At 45.4% G+C, this 19,083-nt stretch overlaps 1 protein-coding gene across 1 annotated transcript in view; it reads left to right on the forward strand.

Annotated features, from left to right (window-relative positions):
* Positions 1-275: 275 nt before the first annotated feature.
* Positions 276-19,083, forward strand: part of KLF9 (KLF transcription factor 9) — a 26,050-nt gene continuing 7,242 nt past the window's right edge. Inside the window, exon 1 of the mRNA XM_007118971.3 lies at positions 276-780. Coding sequence (XP_007119033.1) covers positions 276-780 — 505 coding nt within the window. The remainder of the gene's footprint in view (positions 781-19,083) is intronic.

A 19,083-nucleotide genomic window follows, 5' to 3' on the forward strand; every position in this document is an offset into this window, starting at 1 on the left:
ATTGCGCCCGGCTCTGGGCACCGGAGGCGGCGAGAGGCGGCAGCGCGGCGGAGCCCGGGGCCGTGGATGCTGCGTGCGGAGGCGCTGCCGGTTACGTAAAGATGAGGGGCTGAGGTCGCCTCGGCGCTCCTGCGAGTCGGAAGCGCCCCGCGCCCCCGCCCCCTTGGCCGCTGCGCCGCGCCGCGCTCGTCGTCCGAGGCCAGGGCACGGCGAGCCGAACCTCCGCAGCCACCGCCAAGTTTGGCCGCGCCTCCGGGGCTGCTGTCGCCCGCACCATGTCCGCGACCGCCTACATGGACTTCGTGGCTGCCCAGTGTCTGGTTTCCATTTCGAACCGCGCTGCGGTGCCGGAGCATGGGGGCGCTCCGGACGCCGAGCGGCTGCGACTACCTGAGCGCGAGGTGACCAAGGAGCATGGTGACCCGGGGGACACCTGGAAGGATTACTGCACGCTGGTCACCATCGCCAAGAGCTTGTTGGACCTGAACAAGTACCGACCCATCCAGACCCCCTCGGTGTGCAGCGACAGCCTGGAGAGTCCAGATGAGGATATGGGATCCGACAGCGACGTGACCACCGAATCTGGGTCGAGTCCTTCCCACAGCCCGGAGGAGAGACAGGATCCTGGCAGCGCGCCCAGCCCGCTCTCCCTCCTCCACCCTGGAGTGGCTGCGAAGGGGAAACACGCCTCCGAAAAGAGGCACAAGTGCCCCTACAGTGGCTGTGGGAAAGTCTATGGAAAATCCTCCCATCTCAAAGCCCATTACAGAGTGCATACAGGTTAGCGGCGTCTCCCTCTCCCACCCAATTCTCGGGTTAGTTAACCGTTGGCCGGGCAGCCTTCCTGGGCGTTAAAAGACACCACGCTCGGCCGAAAGGGTGCAAGTACTTAGGATGAGATGCTGTTTAACTCTTTAAAATGATTGAACCGGGTAGAGACGGAAAGCTCACTCCTTAATCGTCCCCAGCCTCTAGAAGCCACGGAGAGCCTTACCCGGGCGGGCAGAGTGAGTGCCGAGTGCCAGCCGATGTGCGTGGCTTCATGGGGAGTGGTGCCGCCCTCCCCTGTCCCGCCCCGCCCCCCCCAGGACTCCCGCACCCGGCGACTCTGGGGCCACCCCACTTGCACAGACGCTGGCGGGGGTTGGGGGGCACAGTCAAATGGCGTATCTTTTATTTTACTCTCTTGTGGGATTGCCGCGAAGTGGCCGAAACCTGGAGGGAAGCGGCGCACATTATATGGAACCTTTTAGGGATGACTAAGGGCTCGGTTAGCTGTATGCTTGCTACTTTTCAGGGCTTGCCAAGGTGGTTTTAAATTTGGCCAAGAGTCCCCAGAGAGGTTTAAAATAACACTGCTTCAGGCAGCAGAGAAGTTTGATCAAGTGATGGTTGGTTAATTTCACAACTAGTTAGCCTTTTTAGTGAGATTTCAGAGTGGATTTTTTTCTCACGTGATTTAGGTCGCACCCTCCACCCTGAATAGAGCAGTTAGTGAGGAGGTGTGGCTCTTGCTGGAGGTCAAGGCTGATAATGAACGTTGGGATGTTCTGGAGGCCCCGTGGAAGGGTCTCTCCCAGGGAGAGCCAAAGGCAGGGCTGATCAGATGCATGTGGCTGGTAAGACATCTGCAGTATAAAATGGGCTTTGGAGACTTACAGGAACCTTGGTCAGCCAATTCTGTTGGTTCTGTTTAACATATTCAGAAAAAGTTGGAAAGCATTCACACTTGACCATGCTGTCTCCCCATCTTTAGTAAGATTCCTTTACCGCTGCTGTTCTGATAAGGAAGCACAGTGCTTGGTCCTCTCATGAACTCCTTTCCCTCTGTCCTATAACACCATGTTTAAGAGGAGGTTGTTGGAGTTACTTGGAAAGTATTGTCGTTTTTTGGTGTAATTGTTGGTACTTTTAAGATGAGGCCCTGGGCCTGTGGTTTCAAAATGATCATTGGCTGGTTTGGTTTGGTTTTGCTTTTTTTAAAAAAGGCCACGTAACTGCATCTCATATTTTATTTCCTTTGGAAAGTGCTTCTCATGGAGGTGGCTGCTGGCACAGGAGTAAAGCTGAATTTCCTCCTTGTGGTTAATGCAGAATCAGGTTCTGTTTGCGGTTGTCATCTAGGTTGCCATAAAACAGCACATTTTAAAGTTTGTGTCTGTAAGGTTGATGTGCCTGGCTTGGGGGATGTGACCTTTAGCGTGGCTCCCAGGGTGAAGTAGGGGTATGTTAACCAGAGGGTGTTACTCACCAACAGCTGTTGGACGGGCCTGGCTGTGTCAGCCATGTTCCCGGAGTTCAGCTCACAGGGACACCCACTGCCACCTTGAGCAAAGGCACTTTCTCCTTCAGGGAGCTGCCCAGTTGTGCAGTTGGGGAGGCCTGCGGACCTTCTCTGTGAGCTGCCTGAGTCTGTCCAACTCAGAAAAGCATTCTGGACCATTCTGCTGAGTGATTTTCTCAGGCATTTATAGAAATGGCTGCTTATGTGTGCGTGCATGCATGCTGCTCTTTAATTCTCCATGAGGCAAGTCAGCTCAGTTGTTTCAGGAGAACCTTTTACACAGTCCAGCGTGGTAAACGAAGTGAAGTGTTAATCCCATTTTATATGCTACAGTCAGTCTTTTGAAACTAGTGATGTGGTAATTGCAGGTGTCTTATTTATGTTTGGGGGCTCTGTAGTGCTAGGACATGGTTGGACAAAACCTCAGCCTCTGTAAAGACTGTCAGAAGTGTACTCCTGCTAGAGAAGGTGTGTGCAAGGGATACTCTAAATAAGAGACTCGTAGGAGGCCTCATGCATTTGGAAGTTTCCGATTCAGCTTCCAGTTAGATTGTCTCTAGGGTGGGGTAGCATCTTGATTTAAAAATTTTTTTTTAATTTTTCTGTTTTTTGCTGGTATTAAACCCAGAAGATGGCCAAGAGATAGCAATTGGAATGTCTGTATTTTGTGAAGACTTTAAGAACTAAAATTCCAGCCACACCCCCGCCCCCCCCCCCCGCCCCGCCCCGCCGCACAACGTGGCCCAACCAGAATCCCTCCTGCTGCTTGCACCTCTCCTAGAGCCTCATACAGATGCCACTTTTATAGAACCAGTGGCTTTATTGATTTATTTATTTGTTTTGGCCACGCTGCATGGCATGCGGGATCTTACTTCCCTGACCAGGGATCGAAGCGCAGAGTCTTAACCGCTGGACCACCTGGGAAGTCCCAGAACCAGTGGCTTTAGAAGTTGAGCCACTTAAAATTGTGTTTAGTTCAGTGCAGTTACTTCTAGAGTATACTAAGAGAAAAGACGCCTTTGGGGTGGACTGAGGTGGGTTCTGATTTGTCCTACTGTTTCCCAGTTGTGAGATGTTAACCTAGTTCCTTGAAGTCAGAGTCTGTTAACTAGAGGTCTGCTGCTGAATTGGCTTTGCACATTTGTTTGGCTTGACCAGCACAGGGTTTGTAAAGATCTTGTTACTAACATGGAAAAATCAGGATTGCCACACAAATCCAGATTTCTGGCTTCTCTGGAAAAATCGAATGAACTGGCAATACTGGCTCTGAATTCCTGCCCAGCAACAATTGGCTTGAACTGACCGTTCTTTACCTGAGGCAGTGTCCCTTATTTTAATCATTTACATGGTCTCTGTTGGCATTTAAGTTTGCAGTCTCTTCTCTATTTGAGCCTCAGTTTCTTAATCCACAAGGTAGGGTACTCTCTCTGAACTTGGATTCTTGTGCAAAGATAATAGTTTGTGTGTAATGGGCAGAGCTTAAAATCAGGAAACATAGGAGAAACTTATTTTTAAGCAGTACAGTACTTTACATTTTCTAATACTATGTTCAGTTTGTTTTTCTTCACCCTCTAGATCAGATATCTTCTCAAGTGATGTACCTCTAAAATTTAAGCAGTGGATCCATGGTTAATCTGAAAAAAAGTACAAGGAATGTGAGCTTTTCTGTCTCCAGACCTTTTGGACACTTTAGAGTGTATTTATTGTTTCTGATTAAGTATTAGACCCATTGGAGTACTTTGCCTGAAAACTTATTGAGCTTATTATTTGAAAATGCAACCCACTTTAAGTTTATCTTGGCACACCCACATCCACACGCCTCCCCCCACCTCTGAGCACACACCCCAAATTGGCCTCCACAAACCCACACCCAAACCCACGGACTCCCCAGACCCTCTCCCACGTCCCCTCAGCCTCTCTAGGACCGAGAAAAGAAAAAAGAAAAAGGGATTATCCCAAGTTTCCTAACTTTGTGGTCACCCTGCACATGCACACAGGCACACTCACACACACATACACACACGGGGGTGTCTTCTGGAGAGGTAAACAACTGCATCCAAATTCCAGCTCAGAAGTCATCAGAACCAGCTGATGTAGAGTCATGCTAGGTTGCCATCGCAGTGATAGAAACCTTAGGCCTTATTTCCATGCCAGGTGCAATTTTACTATCTTTTTGGAGGGGCTTAGATCAGCTGTCCCCAAATGGTGACAGTGGGTTGAGCTTAAGGGCACTGCTTACAGGATTCTGAAAACCAGAAAGCCCTAAATCCCAATCATCACACCCCAGTTTTGTGGGAAAAATTTTAAAACAATGTATTTTTTTAATAGGGCAGCAGGAAGTTCATGAAAAACGAGGAAGGACAAGAGCTGCAAAAGCAGCCAACAGTGGCTGCTTCTGTTTCTCTTTATCCCGTTTGAACATTTCTCTGGGCTGCCTAGAATATCTGGTGGAGGGGACCTGGGTGGCTCCCACCATGGAAGTTATCCTCCAAACAGGAAATAGATTTTCTGGCCTCTCTAGCAACATCCATCACTGGCTAGCTCTAACTCAGGCGGATTTCCTTCCCTGAGACTAAAGTTTTAAAAGTTTGCTTATACAGGAGCCGGGCCTGCTCTGTGTCTCATGAGCTCTTCTTCCTTAATTGCTACAAAAAGCTTTGGAGTCAACTTTTTGGTTCAGGAGAATCTAGTACCATCAGAGGTATGAGAAGGACCCACTCCCATTACCCAGGAGGCAGGGGTTGAGGGACAGGGCAGGGTGTTGAAATGGCCTCTGGGCAGCCCATTAATTAGCCCCTGCCCAGTCTTTCCCACTTGCTCTTCTCTTCATGAGTAGAAGGGAGGCCCTGTGCCTTGATCCTTAAGGAAACCACCTCTCTGCCCCATTCTTCTTGCCATAATGCTCCCCAAAGTGTAGAGTGGTATTTCATAGCCTGACATGCTTCATCCAAGATATATGTACAATTAAGTCTGAGTGGGGCCTGCATAGATCATCGTTTCGCCACCTTTTCTTCCACTTTCTCTCCCCTAAGGAGATTAGCCATTTTTTTCCCTATAATTGTCCTCCCCGTGACATTTTAGTACCACCCATATACTGTAGAGCTGCTTATGTACTGTGCCCCTTTATAAGGCCACAAACCATTGTAATAGCTAAGACTTTTATAACCTGCCAAAGAGCCAATCTTTGCCCTGTGGGGGCAATTTCACCCCCATCCCCATCCCCAGTGAGACTGTCTAGACCCAGGCTCATGTATCCTGTCGGGGGGGAAAAAATGAGAGCAAAGGACTGCAAACGGGCTCTAGCTGTGGAGGATGATAGGAGTCTAAGAATTGCAAGGATGTCCTGCGGGGTTTGCTTCTGGGTTTCAGACAAGCAGCTAGAGACTCCCTTGCTTCCAGGGAAAGATGGCCCACAGCTGCTTGAGCCCCAGCTCACTGCTGGAATCTCACCCTGGGGCTGAGGCCTGTGAGGGGGGCCTAACAGCTTGTTATTCCTGGTCCTGGAGGTAGGAAGGACCAGTTGCTCCCTCCTCACCCCACCCCACCCCACCCCGCCCCCATCCTTCATCATCCTGCACCTAGCTGCCCTAGCAAGACAAAGAGGGTTTGCCTTAGAAGAACGCTGCTGCTGGCGGGATTACTGTCTCACAACAGAAAATACAAGTGGAGTAGAATTACAGAGTGAAACCATTGTTTCCCGTGATTTTCCTCTCAAATCTGCAAGTGGTGAGAAGAGAGAGGGGAGGAATGCAAGTGGGGCCTGGGTCAGGGAGGGAGGTACCAGAGTCCATAGCGTGCTGTTTTGATGGTAACACCCCATTACCTTCAGACGCAGAGATGTAACCTGAGGGAAATCAGTTCTTGAGACTCTGAACATAAGGGTCAGATATACATTCCTGGCTCAATTGTTGACGCTTATCCTAGGAACTAGTCATTCTGCAACGTCTGTGGGAAATTCCCCGATTGAACTTCCCAGGGAGAAACATCATATGACATATTGGGAAAGCGGCCGACAATGGTCTTCCTTAATAAGCTCATTGAGAAGAAAAGTGGGTGGGTGATTTCCCAGTATTCACTCATTCAGGAGCCCCTAAAACAACCTGACGTCGTGCCCTGGTTAGAGTCAGATTTCTTGACCATCATTTTGATTTCTGAATGCCTTATGATCGTGAGCATACTTGATTTAAAAAAAAAAAAAGAAAAGAAAAGAAAAGCCAGCTTTGTCAATTTTGTTAGTCTTGACTTCCAAAAATTTCTTCCAGTTTCTTTTTTAATTTTCTTTCCTCCTCTTGTCTGTTCTCAGGCTTGGAGAAAGAGCTTGCAGCATTCCAGGGCTCTGCTGCTAGAATCCTCCCCCACGTCCGACCCTCCCACCTTTTCCTAATGTTTCTCCAGCAAGGCCGGCGCCCACTGAAGAGCGTAAATTAGTGCCTAGTAATTGGTACAAAGGCACTTTCTGTTTCTATGCAACACATGCAAAAAGGAGGGGCAAACGAAGGAGAAAAGCCCACAGACAGTTAAAAAGGGAAAGAAATGGGATCCTCTGCCGTGGTCTTTGAGCAGTCCTGTCTCTTGCTCTGCCCCACTTTTTGTTGGGAAGTTAGTCACAGGCCTAAGCCCAACTCAGAGCACTTGGTGTAAGCAGTTGTTAGTATCAAAAGAATAGAATTTGGAGGTTGGAAGTGACCTTGAGAGGTCATCACATCCATCATTTTGTCTGTAAAAAAGTGAATGCTTTTTTTTCTTAACCCTCTCAGATAGATGAGGATTGTTCCATTGAAGCATTGGGGGTGCTCTGGAGGGTTTGGAAGCACACCACCAGGGTTCAACGGCTGGCTCTCTGCCTTAGCAGGCACGTAACGTTGGGCAGAGCATAGAAGCTACCAGAGCCTCAGTTTCCTCAGCAGCACAATGAGGACATGGGGTCCTTGGAAGTTGAAGTGCTCCAGGCCAGGAGCTTAGCCAAATGGAGATCTTCCTTCGCTGTGAAGTCTTTGCAGTTCTTAGATTTGGATTCCTTTCCCCCATGGTCTCCTGAGGATTTTTCAACCTGGTTAACATTTTTTTGTTTTGTTTTAACCTTCGTTTAAAGAGCTGCTTTGCATTAACCAAATTAACGGAGTGAAAGGGCAGAGGTGGAGTCAGTCCGGGGGACCTCTGCCCTTTTATTATGGGAGCAGCTCTCTGAAACAGTCCAAGGCCATTGCTTGTGAGATTTCCTACTCCTCCCTTCCTGGAGCCCTCCCGAAACTTTAATACCTTTTTGGTGCATTAAGGCCAGGAGTAGACATTTGTCTTATCCCAGCCTCAAACAGTCCCCTCAGCAAATAATAGGACTAACGTTATTATTCATAGAGAATGCCTTTCCCGCTAAGGGGAGTGAGAGGCATCCATTTTTCATGCGTGGGATTTTCCAAGGCATCCTTTCTGTTTGGGCTTAAAGCCCGTGTTTACAGTGGTGCACCCGCAGGCTTCCCTTGTAATCTCAGTTTATCAGCCTTTCGAGTCCTGAGATGAGAATTGAACATCTGGATCGGAAATCTAAAGGTTCTAGAGCTGCAAGAACCAGTAAGCTCACCATCTAAGCCCAGGACCACTGGGCATTTGAATTTTTTTTTAACCAAAATTGAAAATGATCGCAAATTTGAACAGCAGAATGGAATTCAGCCCTGATTGAGCCCCCCCCCCCTTTTTTTAAGTGAGGACTTTATTTAAATAGATTAAAATAAAGAGATGGGAGCTTAAGTCATACAAAACTAATGACAAGGATTTGAAAAGCAGGCAGCAGTATTTTGTATTAAACAAAGTGTGAACGTTTTTCCATGGAGAGTCTCCGTTGTTTTAGAAGTGCCTCCCAGAGGACCTGAATTGAACCGAAGTGGGGCAGTGAGGCAGGCAATAGACAAAAGCACAAAAATCCTGCCTGAGAATTATGGACATTTAAGAACTAGAAGGAATCTTACAGATCCTCTTTCATCAAAGAGATGGAGATTTCACCATCTCTCCCTTCCAGGGAGCCAGCTTTGATGAGACGGAGGCAGTCAGAAAAGTAGAGTAAGGCCTGTGAGAAGGAAACCAGCCCACCCTAAGGAACTTGAATATGAGGGGTCTCCAGAGAGGTCTCTACCTTCAGCAGGGAGGCAGTAGGTAGAGCCAGTAGAACACCGGCTTAGGGGTCCCTCAGACCTGTGTTTGAATCCTGCTTCTGCCACTTTCTAATTATGAGAACTCTCTGAGCCTCAGTTTTCCCATCTGTAAAATGGAGTTCAGTAATTATATATTCATAGAGTTTTTATGAAACTTAATTCAGATGAGGTATTTAATGCATTTAGCACAGTGTCTCCATATACTAAGTATTACAATTAAAAATAATCTACATGGCGGCCGGAAAGGCGGCCGCCCCCTCGCCCGTCACGCACCGCACGTTCGTGGGGAACCTGGTGCTAAACCATTCGTAGACGACCTGCTTCTGGGTCGGGGTTTCGTACGTAGCAGAGCAGCTCCCTCGCTGCGATCTATTGAAAGTCAGCCCTCGACACAAGGGTTTGTAAAAGAATAAAAAAAAAGAAAAGAAAAAATGAAAAAAAAATAAAATAAAAAATAATCTACATGTGTTGGCCAGAAGCCCTTGAGGTGCTTAGAATTTTTGTTTACAGTTCCACATTAATCCAGCAGCAGCTCATTCGTTTAAATAATACTTGTTATTGAGTAACTGTTACATGCACAGAGGTTGCTAGATGTTGACAGCAGGTACTGTGAATGTTGTGGATAATAATAGTGTTGATAGTAATAATAATTATAAATTATTAATACTAGTAATAATGCTATTAATAGTGATAATAATGAAGCATCCAGCATGTATTACACTCCAAGTTCCAAGCCAAATGGGTTACACACATTGTTACATTTAAACTCCCAGAAGTCCTATGCGATAGGAAGGTACTCTTATTCTCATTTTATAGGAGGAGTTGGAGTTAGTTAACTTAGTCCAAGGTTACTCTGAAGTTTTCCTAGTATGTTTCTAGGTGCTTGGAGTTGCACCATGAACAGTTGTTGGCGAGGACCCCTTGGGTTTTTGCCAGTGGTAAGAGACCCTGTGTTTTGCATGGCTCTCTTGGATTTGGCCCCAAAGCCACCATTGTCTCTACTCTTGGGTTCTAGCTCTGGCTTCTGGTTTGTTTTTATGAAGCTTGGTGAGGAATACCTTCAGAAATCATGGACCTGGCCAAACCTATCCTGTATTTTCCAGTAGCTATCCAGAACCTTCATCCTTCCAATTGAAAAAGATCCCAGTTGTGGGTCCACAGCTGTGTTAATCAAGCCTCTTGGTTGTAAGGAACAGAACCCAAACTTGGACTGGCTTAGGAAAAATGAGAACTTTATAGGCTGCTATTTCCACCACCTTTGGGGTAGCTCTGGTGTTAGGGATCTCTGGATACAGGTGGTCAGTGTCTTTCTCTCTCCCTGGCCCAGCCTTGCTCTCCTCTGCTTTGGCTTCATTCACCGGCAGGCTGTCTCTGAATGGTGGTAAGATAGCTGCCAGCAGTTCGGACTCCCATCCTGCCAATTCAGCAAGCCCTGTGGAAAGACAGTTCCCCTTTCCTAATGATTCCAGCAAAAGTCCCAGGCTTCAAGCTTCAGAACACAGAATTTTGTGCCTGTCCCTGAACTCAGTCACTGTGGCACAGCTGGGTCACATCCAGCCTCTGGGCCTGGGGTGTGGGGTCGCCCGCCTGGAATTATGTAAACTCAGAGTGAGGAAGGAATGGTTTCCAAAAGGAAATTCAAGGTGTGCTGTTTATTACCCCAAAGGGGCAACAGGTGCCGGACAGGCAAAACCAACAGCTGTTCATTCGATCCACCCATTTAGAACTACAGGCAGGATATTCCCAAAAGCAGAGTTTGACAAAATGAGAGACAGATTAGTATGACAACAATTTTTCTCATTTTTCTCCCCTTTGAAGAGAAAGAGCTCTGAACTCTCTCTGGAGTTCAACCTGTAAGATAGCTGTATACTAAATAGTCTTTGTAGAAGATAGATTATTTCAACACATATTTCTTATGGTCAGGCTCAGCCCCATAGGCTCTGCTCAGTGGATGTTCTAGAAGCCAGTACCCAAAACCTCACATGGAACACGTATAGCGGCAACAATGTGATCAGCGGCACCGTTCACTTGGTCTTAATTCCAGTCGTCTATTTTAATGCCCAGAGAAATGAATTGTGTCTACATGAACATTTGTCACCCTGTGTGCTAATAGAGAGAGGCCTTGTCTTTACAAAGATGAGCTGTTTATATGGTGGTTCCCAATGGGATTCAGAAATCTATTCGGCGTACGTAATGCCCAACAGAAACACCGCAATAAATCGTAAGAGGCAAAAAATAGATCTTAAAAATAACTTAAAAAAACATATAAAAATGACTTAAATCCCTATACTGTCATAATTCTACAGTAGTTTTGTACCGTTGCTGTTTTAATGAAAATAAGCAGAATGACAGCCAAACAGCTGCTTTCCCCCTTGAGTGTTGCAGTTCATACCCATGGCCAGCCACAGGATGCTTGTCTGCTGAGCATTACCCACCGAAGCGGGGGTTCCCAGTGTGAAAGAGACACAGTCTGCACCTCTGACCTGAGTCATTTTTTCTCAGTGCCCTGCTTGCTCCCAAACTTCAAAGCGCTGTCCAGGAACGCCTGCCCCAGGAGGGCTGAGGGAGTCAGGCAGGGGCTGTTTGGTAAGAGCTGGACAGCTCAACCCTGCCGTTCTTCGTGGTCTCTGGTGACAAACACCAGACTGTATGAATTAGTGGCTCACTCTGTAAAAGCTGGAAAAATGATGTGATGATGGCGCATGTGGCATGTGTGAGTAGGATCTGTGGTCATCGCAGCCGTGCTCTCGTGCCAGCAGTGTACAGAGGTTGAGCCCAGAGAGAAACAGCTGGAAACCTGATGCTGGAGCAGCACCACTAGTCACTCTGGGTCACTGCGAGTGCCGTGACCTGGGTGGCAGGTAGAGGAGGCAGTCACTAACCAGACAACAGCCTCCTGTGTTTTCCTGGTTTGCTCATTGTCTTTTCTGAGCCAAAGAGAACTGAGTTCTCTTGAGCCCCCCTGCCCTCCCCACCATTTCTGCTGTTGGTGGACTAACTTCATCTTGGCAGTTTGGGGTCTCTCAGTCTCTTTTGTGTGAAGTTTTATTCTCTTTTGGGTACATAGTCACAAAATCAGAGTTCTCTCTGTCTCTCCTTTTGCCTTTCTTTCTCCTGGGAGTGATCTGCTTGGTGGGCAAGAGCCTCATCTCTTCTTTCGGCATCATGGAAGGGCTGTCCATGTTGCGTGCCGTCCTTTGACCTTGCCGGTCTCCCTCAGGGTGTCATATACCAGCTTGGGTCCTGGTCCTCACATGCAACATTAGGAGGGGTGGAAACTTAGGCAAACACTTGAGACCCTTTTCTCAGCGTGGCGACCCAACTCCTCAGGTGCCCTGGTATGTGTGGCGACTTCCTTAGAGAGGCTCAGACAGGCTCCAGGCATGCCGTGGGCCAGGCAGCAGTGGTCGCGCCTCTGGGACTGCCCAAGACTGTTTCTAATAGGAGAGTCCAGAACACTTGCACTTCTCAGACCTCTGCATCTGTTCCCTAAACACAGCTCCTCCAATTTCTCTCCCTATAGCTCAGGTCTTGCTACGAAGCTCTGGCAAAGTAAGAGAATTTGAGGATTTCAGGGTCTGCTTTACATTTTTAAAACTCTATTTTGGGGCTTCCCTGGTGGCGCAGCGGTTGCCAGTCCGCCTGCCGATGCAGGGGACACGGGTTCGTGCCCCGGTCTGGGAAGATCCCACGTGCCGCGGAGCGGCTGGGCCCGTGAGCCATGGCCGCTGAGCCTGCGCGTCCGGAGCCTGTGCTCCGCAACGGGAGAGGCCACAACGATGAGAGGCCCGCGTACCGCAAAAAATAAAAATTAAAAAACAAAAAACCCCTCTATTTTGAAACCTCAAGCTTAGCAGCAACTTACTTGTTTTAAACTGTCTCTTCCCTCCCCGAGGCAATGCAACTGGAAAGGAGGGCCTCGGAGTAAGAGGATTAGAAAAACAAGGAAAAAGGCCGTCTCTACATTTAGTTAAGTCCTGTGTTCTGCTTTCACCTCTAATCTTGTTCTGTGCTCAGAACTGAAGCTAGAATTTGAAAACTGGTTCTGAGGATGTCCTTGGGTGAGTCATTGGCTCTCTGAGTCAGCTTCATCTGAAACAGGATAGGTTTGAATTAGGTGGTCATAAAAATAACCCAGAATGCAAAGATTCAAAGAATCTACGTTCTCAGCAAAGCTTTGCCATCAAGCTTACGTATCCTGTTCAATGTTTAGTGCCTAGTAGGTTATTTATTTACTATTTCTCTTTTCCACAAAGAACTGGGCAGAGGCAGTACAGGCTGGGGTGGGAGGAAGAATGCAGTCGTGGGAATTGGCTAATCTGGGCCTGGACCTAGCTGTGTGGACGTGGGGAGGTCACCTCACCACCTCTCTGCCATTTCAGAGTTGCTGAGCTGGGGGCCAGGTAATGGAGACATCAAAGCCTAATGATATATCTCTTGCTGGGTTGAGAACCTAAAGAGTCAAGACTCTGTTGTCTGTCATCTTCATTTCTGAGGTCCTGGCACAGATCAGTTGGGGTTGGGAATGTGCAAGCAATATTCGGACAGGCTTGCTTCCAAATAGCCAGGCACCAGCTTCCAGTGAGGAAGTACTGCGTGACAGATGTTACAGACACCCACTTCCCAGTTCAGAACCTCAAGTATGGAGACAGGCTGCTTTCCACAGATAAACACAGGGACCAGGAAGTAAAATCTCACATCCAAACTCTATAGTGACTCTGTTGTGTCAACAAATGAAATGTAAAAGGAAACCAAATCACAAGAAGGATTCAGAGAGAGAGAGGCCAGGAGCAAACCATAATGTGATGGGATGGCATTCCGGCAGGATTCTTCTAAAGCTATCAAGAATTTTTATCTTTTTAGGACATCTACCTGTGTAGGTAGTAGCAACATTTCTGGCGAACAGGAGGCTTTTAATTTCTTGATTTTTGAGTTTGATATTAATTGGAATGATTTATGCAGGGAAATGTAGAATTGGCTGTACCCAGACAATGCAAGTGTATGGGTGCTTCTGCAGTTGGGTGTGGAAATGAAAAACAGTAAAGCAAAGCTCACATTTTGTACCTGCAAGTTAGCGTTGCTTTCCCATGGGGAATGAGGACCGATGATAATGGACAACGGGGCGTCAATGGCTTCGGGTTGCGGCAGTTGTGTGGGCTGGTGCTCCGCCAGGAACGCTGCACTGGGCTCTGGGCTTTGTGTGTCTGAGCCTCTTTCTCCCCCAGCTTCCTAAGGAGCCTGCTCCTTGGTGGGGCAGCCCTGCCATCACTGCCTGTGTCACTTGGTACCTGAAGGGAGATTCCTGTCTCTTCTCACGGGCCATTTTCCTTTTACATACGGAAAAAGGAGAGGAGGAGGTGGGGGAGGAGTGAGAAAACACATGTAGTTTACTCTGAAAGTTTCTCACTTTCTAACAATTTGAGAAGGAAGCAGAAGAATTCTTTGCCTTTCTTTGGTCTTAGACACTGGAGTCTATTTCTCATTAGAGTGTAAACCACCCAACCCTCGAATGGAATAGCATCTTGATCAACCCATTGGTGGAAAAATTTGAACTCATATGCATCAAAACAATTGTTACCTTTGTTTTGTGTAAGACTTTTCTGACTTCTCATTATAAAAGAAATTTGTACTTGCTTAAAAAAATCAGAAAACACAGGGGAAAATTACAAAAAGAAGTAGAGGTTATCCCCTCATCTGTAGATAACTATTGTTTATATTTTGCATATATTCTTCCAGGATTTTTCCTCTACTTAGATGTTCACACACATACACAGCAGATCGTGCACTGCTCTTTTCACTTAGCCGTGTATTGCTAACATCTTCTGTATAGAATAATCTAGTACCTTTTTAACAGACACATATTATTCCACCGTATGGAACACTAAAGTATTAAACCAGTTCTTTATTGTTAGACATTTAGGTTGTTACCAAGCTTTACCTTTTATAAACAATGCTGGTATCCTTGTATATTTTTGTGTTCCTCCCTAATTGTTACCACGAATAATTCCTGGACAAATGTATTGCCAGGTGGTCCTGGAACATTTATAATTTCCACCCATGCCTATTTCCTCATGCCACCATCAATGATAGGGATATGAACATACTTTTTAACACTTTTACCAGCCTGATGTGTATTTCATTGGTGTCTTGATTGGCATGTTTTGATTACTTATGAGATTGACTATATTTTCCTATATTCATTAATTGGATATTAGTATTTCTTATTTTATAGATTACTTGTTTGCATCCTTGCCCAATTTTATTAAGTTGGGCTATTCATTTTGATTTGCTAGTGTCCTTTCTGTACCACAGATTTTAACCTTTTGTCATAGGCTGCAATTTCCTTTATTCGTTCACTGTTTTGGTTCTTAAATTTGTGTGTGTGTGTGTGTGTGTGTGTGTGTGTGTGTGTGTGTATGTATATGTATCTTACCATGCAGAAGTTTAACATTTTTAAGTATTTTAAAACTATCCTTCAAATAGGATACTGCCTTTGATTTCATGTTTAGGAAGTCTCTCCCTATTCCAGGATTCTAAAAATATTCACCTATATTTTCTATTACCTTTATGGTTTTATTTTTTACATTTACGTGTCCAGTAAATGTAAAAAATTCCATTTGGAATTTAAGTGTAAGGTATAAGGGTAGGGATCCAGATTTAATTTTTTTTTTTTTTTTACCAGATATCTATGCCATTTTTTTTTTCTTTTTTCTTTTTTTTTTGTGGTACGTGGGCCTCTCACCGTTGTGGCCTCTCCCATTGCGGAGCACAGGCTCCGGACGCGCAGGCCCAGCGGCCATGGCTCACGGGCCCAGCCGCTCCGCGGCACGTGGGATCCTCCCAGACCGGGGCGCGAACCCGGTTCCCCTGCATCGGCAGGCGGACGCGCAACCACTGCGCCACCAGGGAAGCCCCTATGCCATTTTTTGAATTAAACATTCTTTTCTTCACTGATTTGAAGTGTCCATCCCTATAGTCTTGGGTTTATCTTCAGACTTGACTCTGCTCCACTGATTTGTCTTCTCCTATGCTGGTATCACACTATCTTAATTTTTGCAGCTTTAATCATACATTTTAATAACTGGTATTGCAAGTGCTCATTTATTATTGTTCTATTCCAAAATTTTCTTGGCAAGTTGAGAGTATTTATTCTTCCTAATGAACTTTAAAATAATTTTGTCAAGTTCAAGAAAAAAGAATTTCTACGGTGTGTGTTAATTTCATATATGAATTTGTACAGAATTGCCATATTCAGAACATTGGGTCTTACCATCCAAGAACATGGGAAATGTCCCATTTATTCATTTCCTTTCATATCATAGTTTTATGATTTTCTTCATGCAGGTCCTGAACTTTATTGGTAGGCTTATCCTGACTGACTGTGGTTAGCATATAAGAAAACCATTGCTCTTTTGTATATTTACACCTATGAATGCATTTTTTTCTTCAATTTTTTTATTGAAGTATAGGTGATTTACAGCGCTGTGCCAGTCTCTGCTCTGCGTTTTTAATTTTTGTTATCTTAGACTTTCCAAATAGGAAGTTGCATCAGTTGCAAGTAATTCTTATTTTGCCTCCTCCTTCCCACAATTTACTTCTTAATTTGTTATCTAATTGCACTCGCTAGCATTTCCTGAACAACATTAAATAGCTATAATGATTGGGGCAGGAGTCCATTCCTGCCTTGAACTTGACTTCCGTGGGAATGCTGCCTTCATTTTACTATTGACCCTGCTGGGGAAAGGTTTGAATCTCTATTTTCTATCCTGTTAAGGAACTACTTCGTTTTCCTAAAAGCTTTTATTAGGGATGGATGTTGAATTTTATCAGATATTGTTCTGCATTTATGAAGGCAAGATATGAGTGTGGGTGGGGGTGAATTTAACCTATTAAATGATGTGTAATATCATTATGCTTTTCCAATATCAAATTATCCTTTTATCTCTGGAATCCTAGTTGCTTTTTTGTAATTAAGAAAAACACTATTTTTCCTCAAGAAACAGCCTCGATTTTGTACATCTGTGCGAAGCTATGATTATTAATTGACAATTTTAGAGTTCTCTTTTGAAAAGGAGGCCCAATTCCCTTAGGTTTGTTTTACTAGATTGGGTTACTTTTGCTCAAAGCAGTGGAAGCTTCAGAGTTGGTATTTTTAACCCTCTTAAACCCAATTAAGTTTAGCCCATTTTGGGCTGTTCCGTGGAATTGTGGGAGGGGAAGGGTCGAGACCCTAGGCCAGGACTGCAATGGCTGTCCATCTGAGCTCTGGGGAGCTTGGACAGGCCTGGATATATCCAGTTAGCAGTCCCCGTACTTGTCCTCATTCTCCCTCTATATGGAAAACTCACCACTGTTCATTTCACGACTTTACCGAAAAGAATAAGCTTCACTTGACATCATCAACTAATCACCGGGTAGGGTGGAGGCTCCTTAAAAGCAATGAGCCATCAAGCTAGCGAGTGCATAGCCAGAAGGCCCCCCTCCACTTCTCTTGAACCCGCTGGAGACCCAGGAGAGTTCTGGAGGCCTGACCTGTCTCTGCAAAGAAAGCCTTTTACACGTTTGATGCAGTGTTCAGTAGCCGTTTTGATCCAGTATGTTTTATACTCAGAGCTGAGTCTGTCAGTGAGAGGCGCTGAGCTTGTTGCTGAAGGGGAAGGGAAGTGGTATATAAATAATGAGAATGCACAGAAACTTGTGCTGTTACCAGCTCTGCTCCAGTAAAGCAGACTTTATTGTGTCACTGCCTCTGGGTGTGTTTTCCTGTGAAGGCCAGAAATAAAGCACGAGTACACGTCTGTTCTTTTTTATTTATTTTTTTCCCCCAGGAGGATGGTAACTCTCTCATTAATACGAAAGACAAGTTTAAATATTCTTTAATTGATAGTTGCTTTACCATATAATTTGTTCTGTATAAAAAAGGTTAACCATTCTTTTGGGGGCCTTAGCCTTGAGCTAAAGGAAGGGCCTGACTTGATTTACCCCCCGGCTGCAAGATGAAGGGCAAATCCCAGCCCTTCTAAGCCCTCTCTTTTCCTCTCTGCACATCACCTCTGGTCCCGTTCAGCCTTAAAATCTCTTCCCTCTCTACATATGATTTCCCCATTCCATACTTTCTTAGGTTCAAAACATGTATCTTTTTCTAGATAGCTTAATATGTGTCTATGATTAACTAACATGTGGAAATGCATCCTATAGTAGGTTGTATGCAAACTCTCCACTGGGTTAAAGAGGTGGATGATTTCAAAGGGCTGCAAACTGCAAATCCCCAAGAAGAATCCAGGTCCCCTGAACACACACTGCTTGGCTGGCACAGTGTTTCATCAAGCGTTGAATTAGAGTACCTTTATGTGTGGAAAGCACTCCGCAGTTGGCCCCAGATTCCTCTACAATCCATGGTCTAATATACTTGGCATTTCACCCACTTTTATTATGTGTCTGGCTCCTGAAGACATTTGGATTTACAAATTCTGGTGTACACTAGATAGAAATTCAGGCCTGCAGATTGAGATCAGGGGCCATCCAACTTTCTATAAAGGACCAGATAGTAAATATTCTAGGTTTTGTGGTCCATACGATCTCTTATCACTACTCAACACTGCTGTCATAGTGAAAAAGCAGCCATAGGTAATACATAAACAATGAGTATGGTTGTGTTCCAATGCAACTCTGTATGCAGACATGAAAACCTGAATTTCGTATAACTTTCTCCTGCCACAAAATATTACTATTCGGTTTTTTTCAACCATTTGGTAAAAACTAAGTACAGGAATGGTGTTTATTCCAGCAGGTCAGATTTGACCTATGGTCCATAGTTTGCTAACCCCTGATTTAGATCATTGACCAAAAGCCCCTAATGCTTTTCCAAAGGATCTGAGAAAAATCAAAATGATCCTAGAGCTTTTAGACGAGCAACTCACTTCCAAGTAGATCTATTTTTAAACGCTTGGAAACTGTAAGCTTGAATTATACACGTTATATGAATCTAACAAAGGCTACTGTTGGCTCTTATTTGCTCTGGGCTCTGTGGGTGGCCCTGTCGTCTCTGAAGCACTCAGGGAAAAGGATGCTAGGTCAATGACAGCACCTGGATTAGAAGCAATGAGAACAATCACGTGACAACTATGAGGGGCAGTGAAGAGAGTGTAGCCATAAGCTAGACCGAAAGTGAATCCAATGGGAATGGACCCTGATTACACTTGAAATCTTTGTAAATCATAAGCATAAATGCTTAATAGATCTCCAGTACATGCAGCTGATTCAGGCTTCATGACGATTTTCCACTATCACTTCCATCTTGTTAAAACAAGGGTGCCTTATTTCTTTTCCAGTCTTAGCACACGGTAGAGTGGTCTTCTGACCCATTTTTCCCACAATGGACACAGATCCGTTCAAATAGATTAATCTCCCCTCATGACTCGCTTGAAAGAAACATGTGCCAGTGAATAATTAAACCACGTTACCACTCCTTCAAGGGAACCACCTCTGATGGGTGTCTGTCCTGACAAGTGTTGAGAAAACACGGAACTTCTCCTTGTCATCGCTTTCCTCCCCACCAAATCATCAAGCAGTGGAGAGAAGGCTTCAGGAAAGGGACAACAGACAGGGGTTTTTGGTCTGTTTTTTTTTTTTTTTTTTTTTTTTTTTTTTTAA

Source organism: Physeter macrocephalus, chromosome 9 (genome assembly GCF_002837175.3).
Source record: "Physeter macrocephalus isolate SW-GA chromosome 9, ASM283717v5, whole genome shotgun sequence".
NCBI lineage: Eukaryota > Metazoa > Chordata > Mammalia > Artiodactyla > Physeteridae > Physeter > Physeter macrocephalus.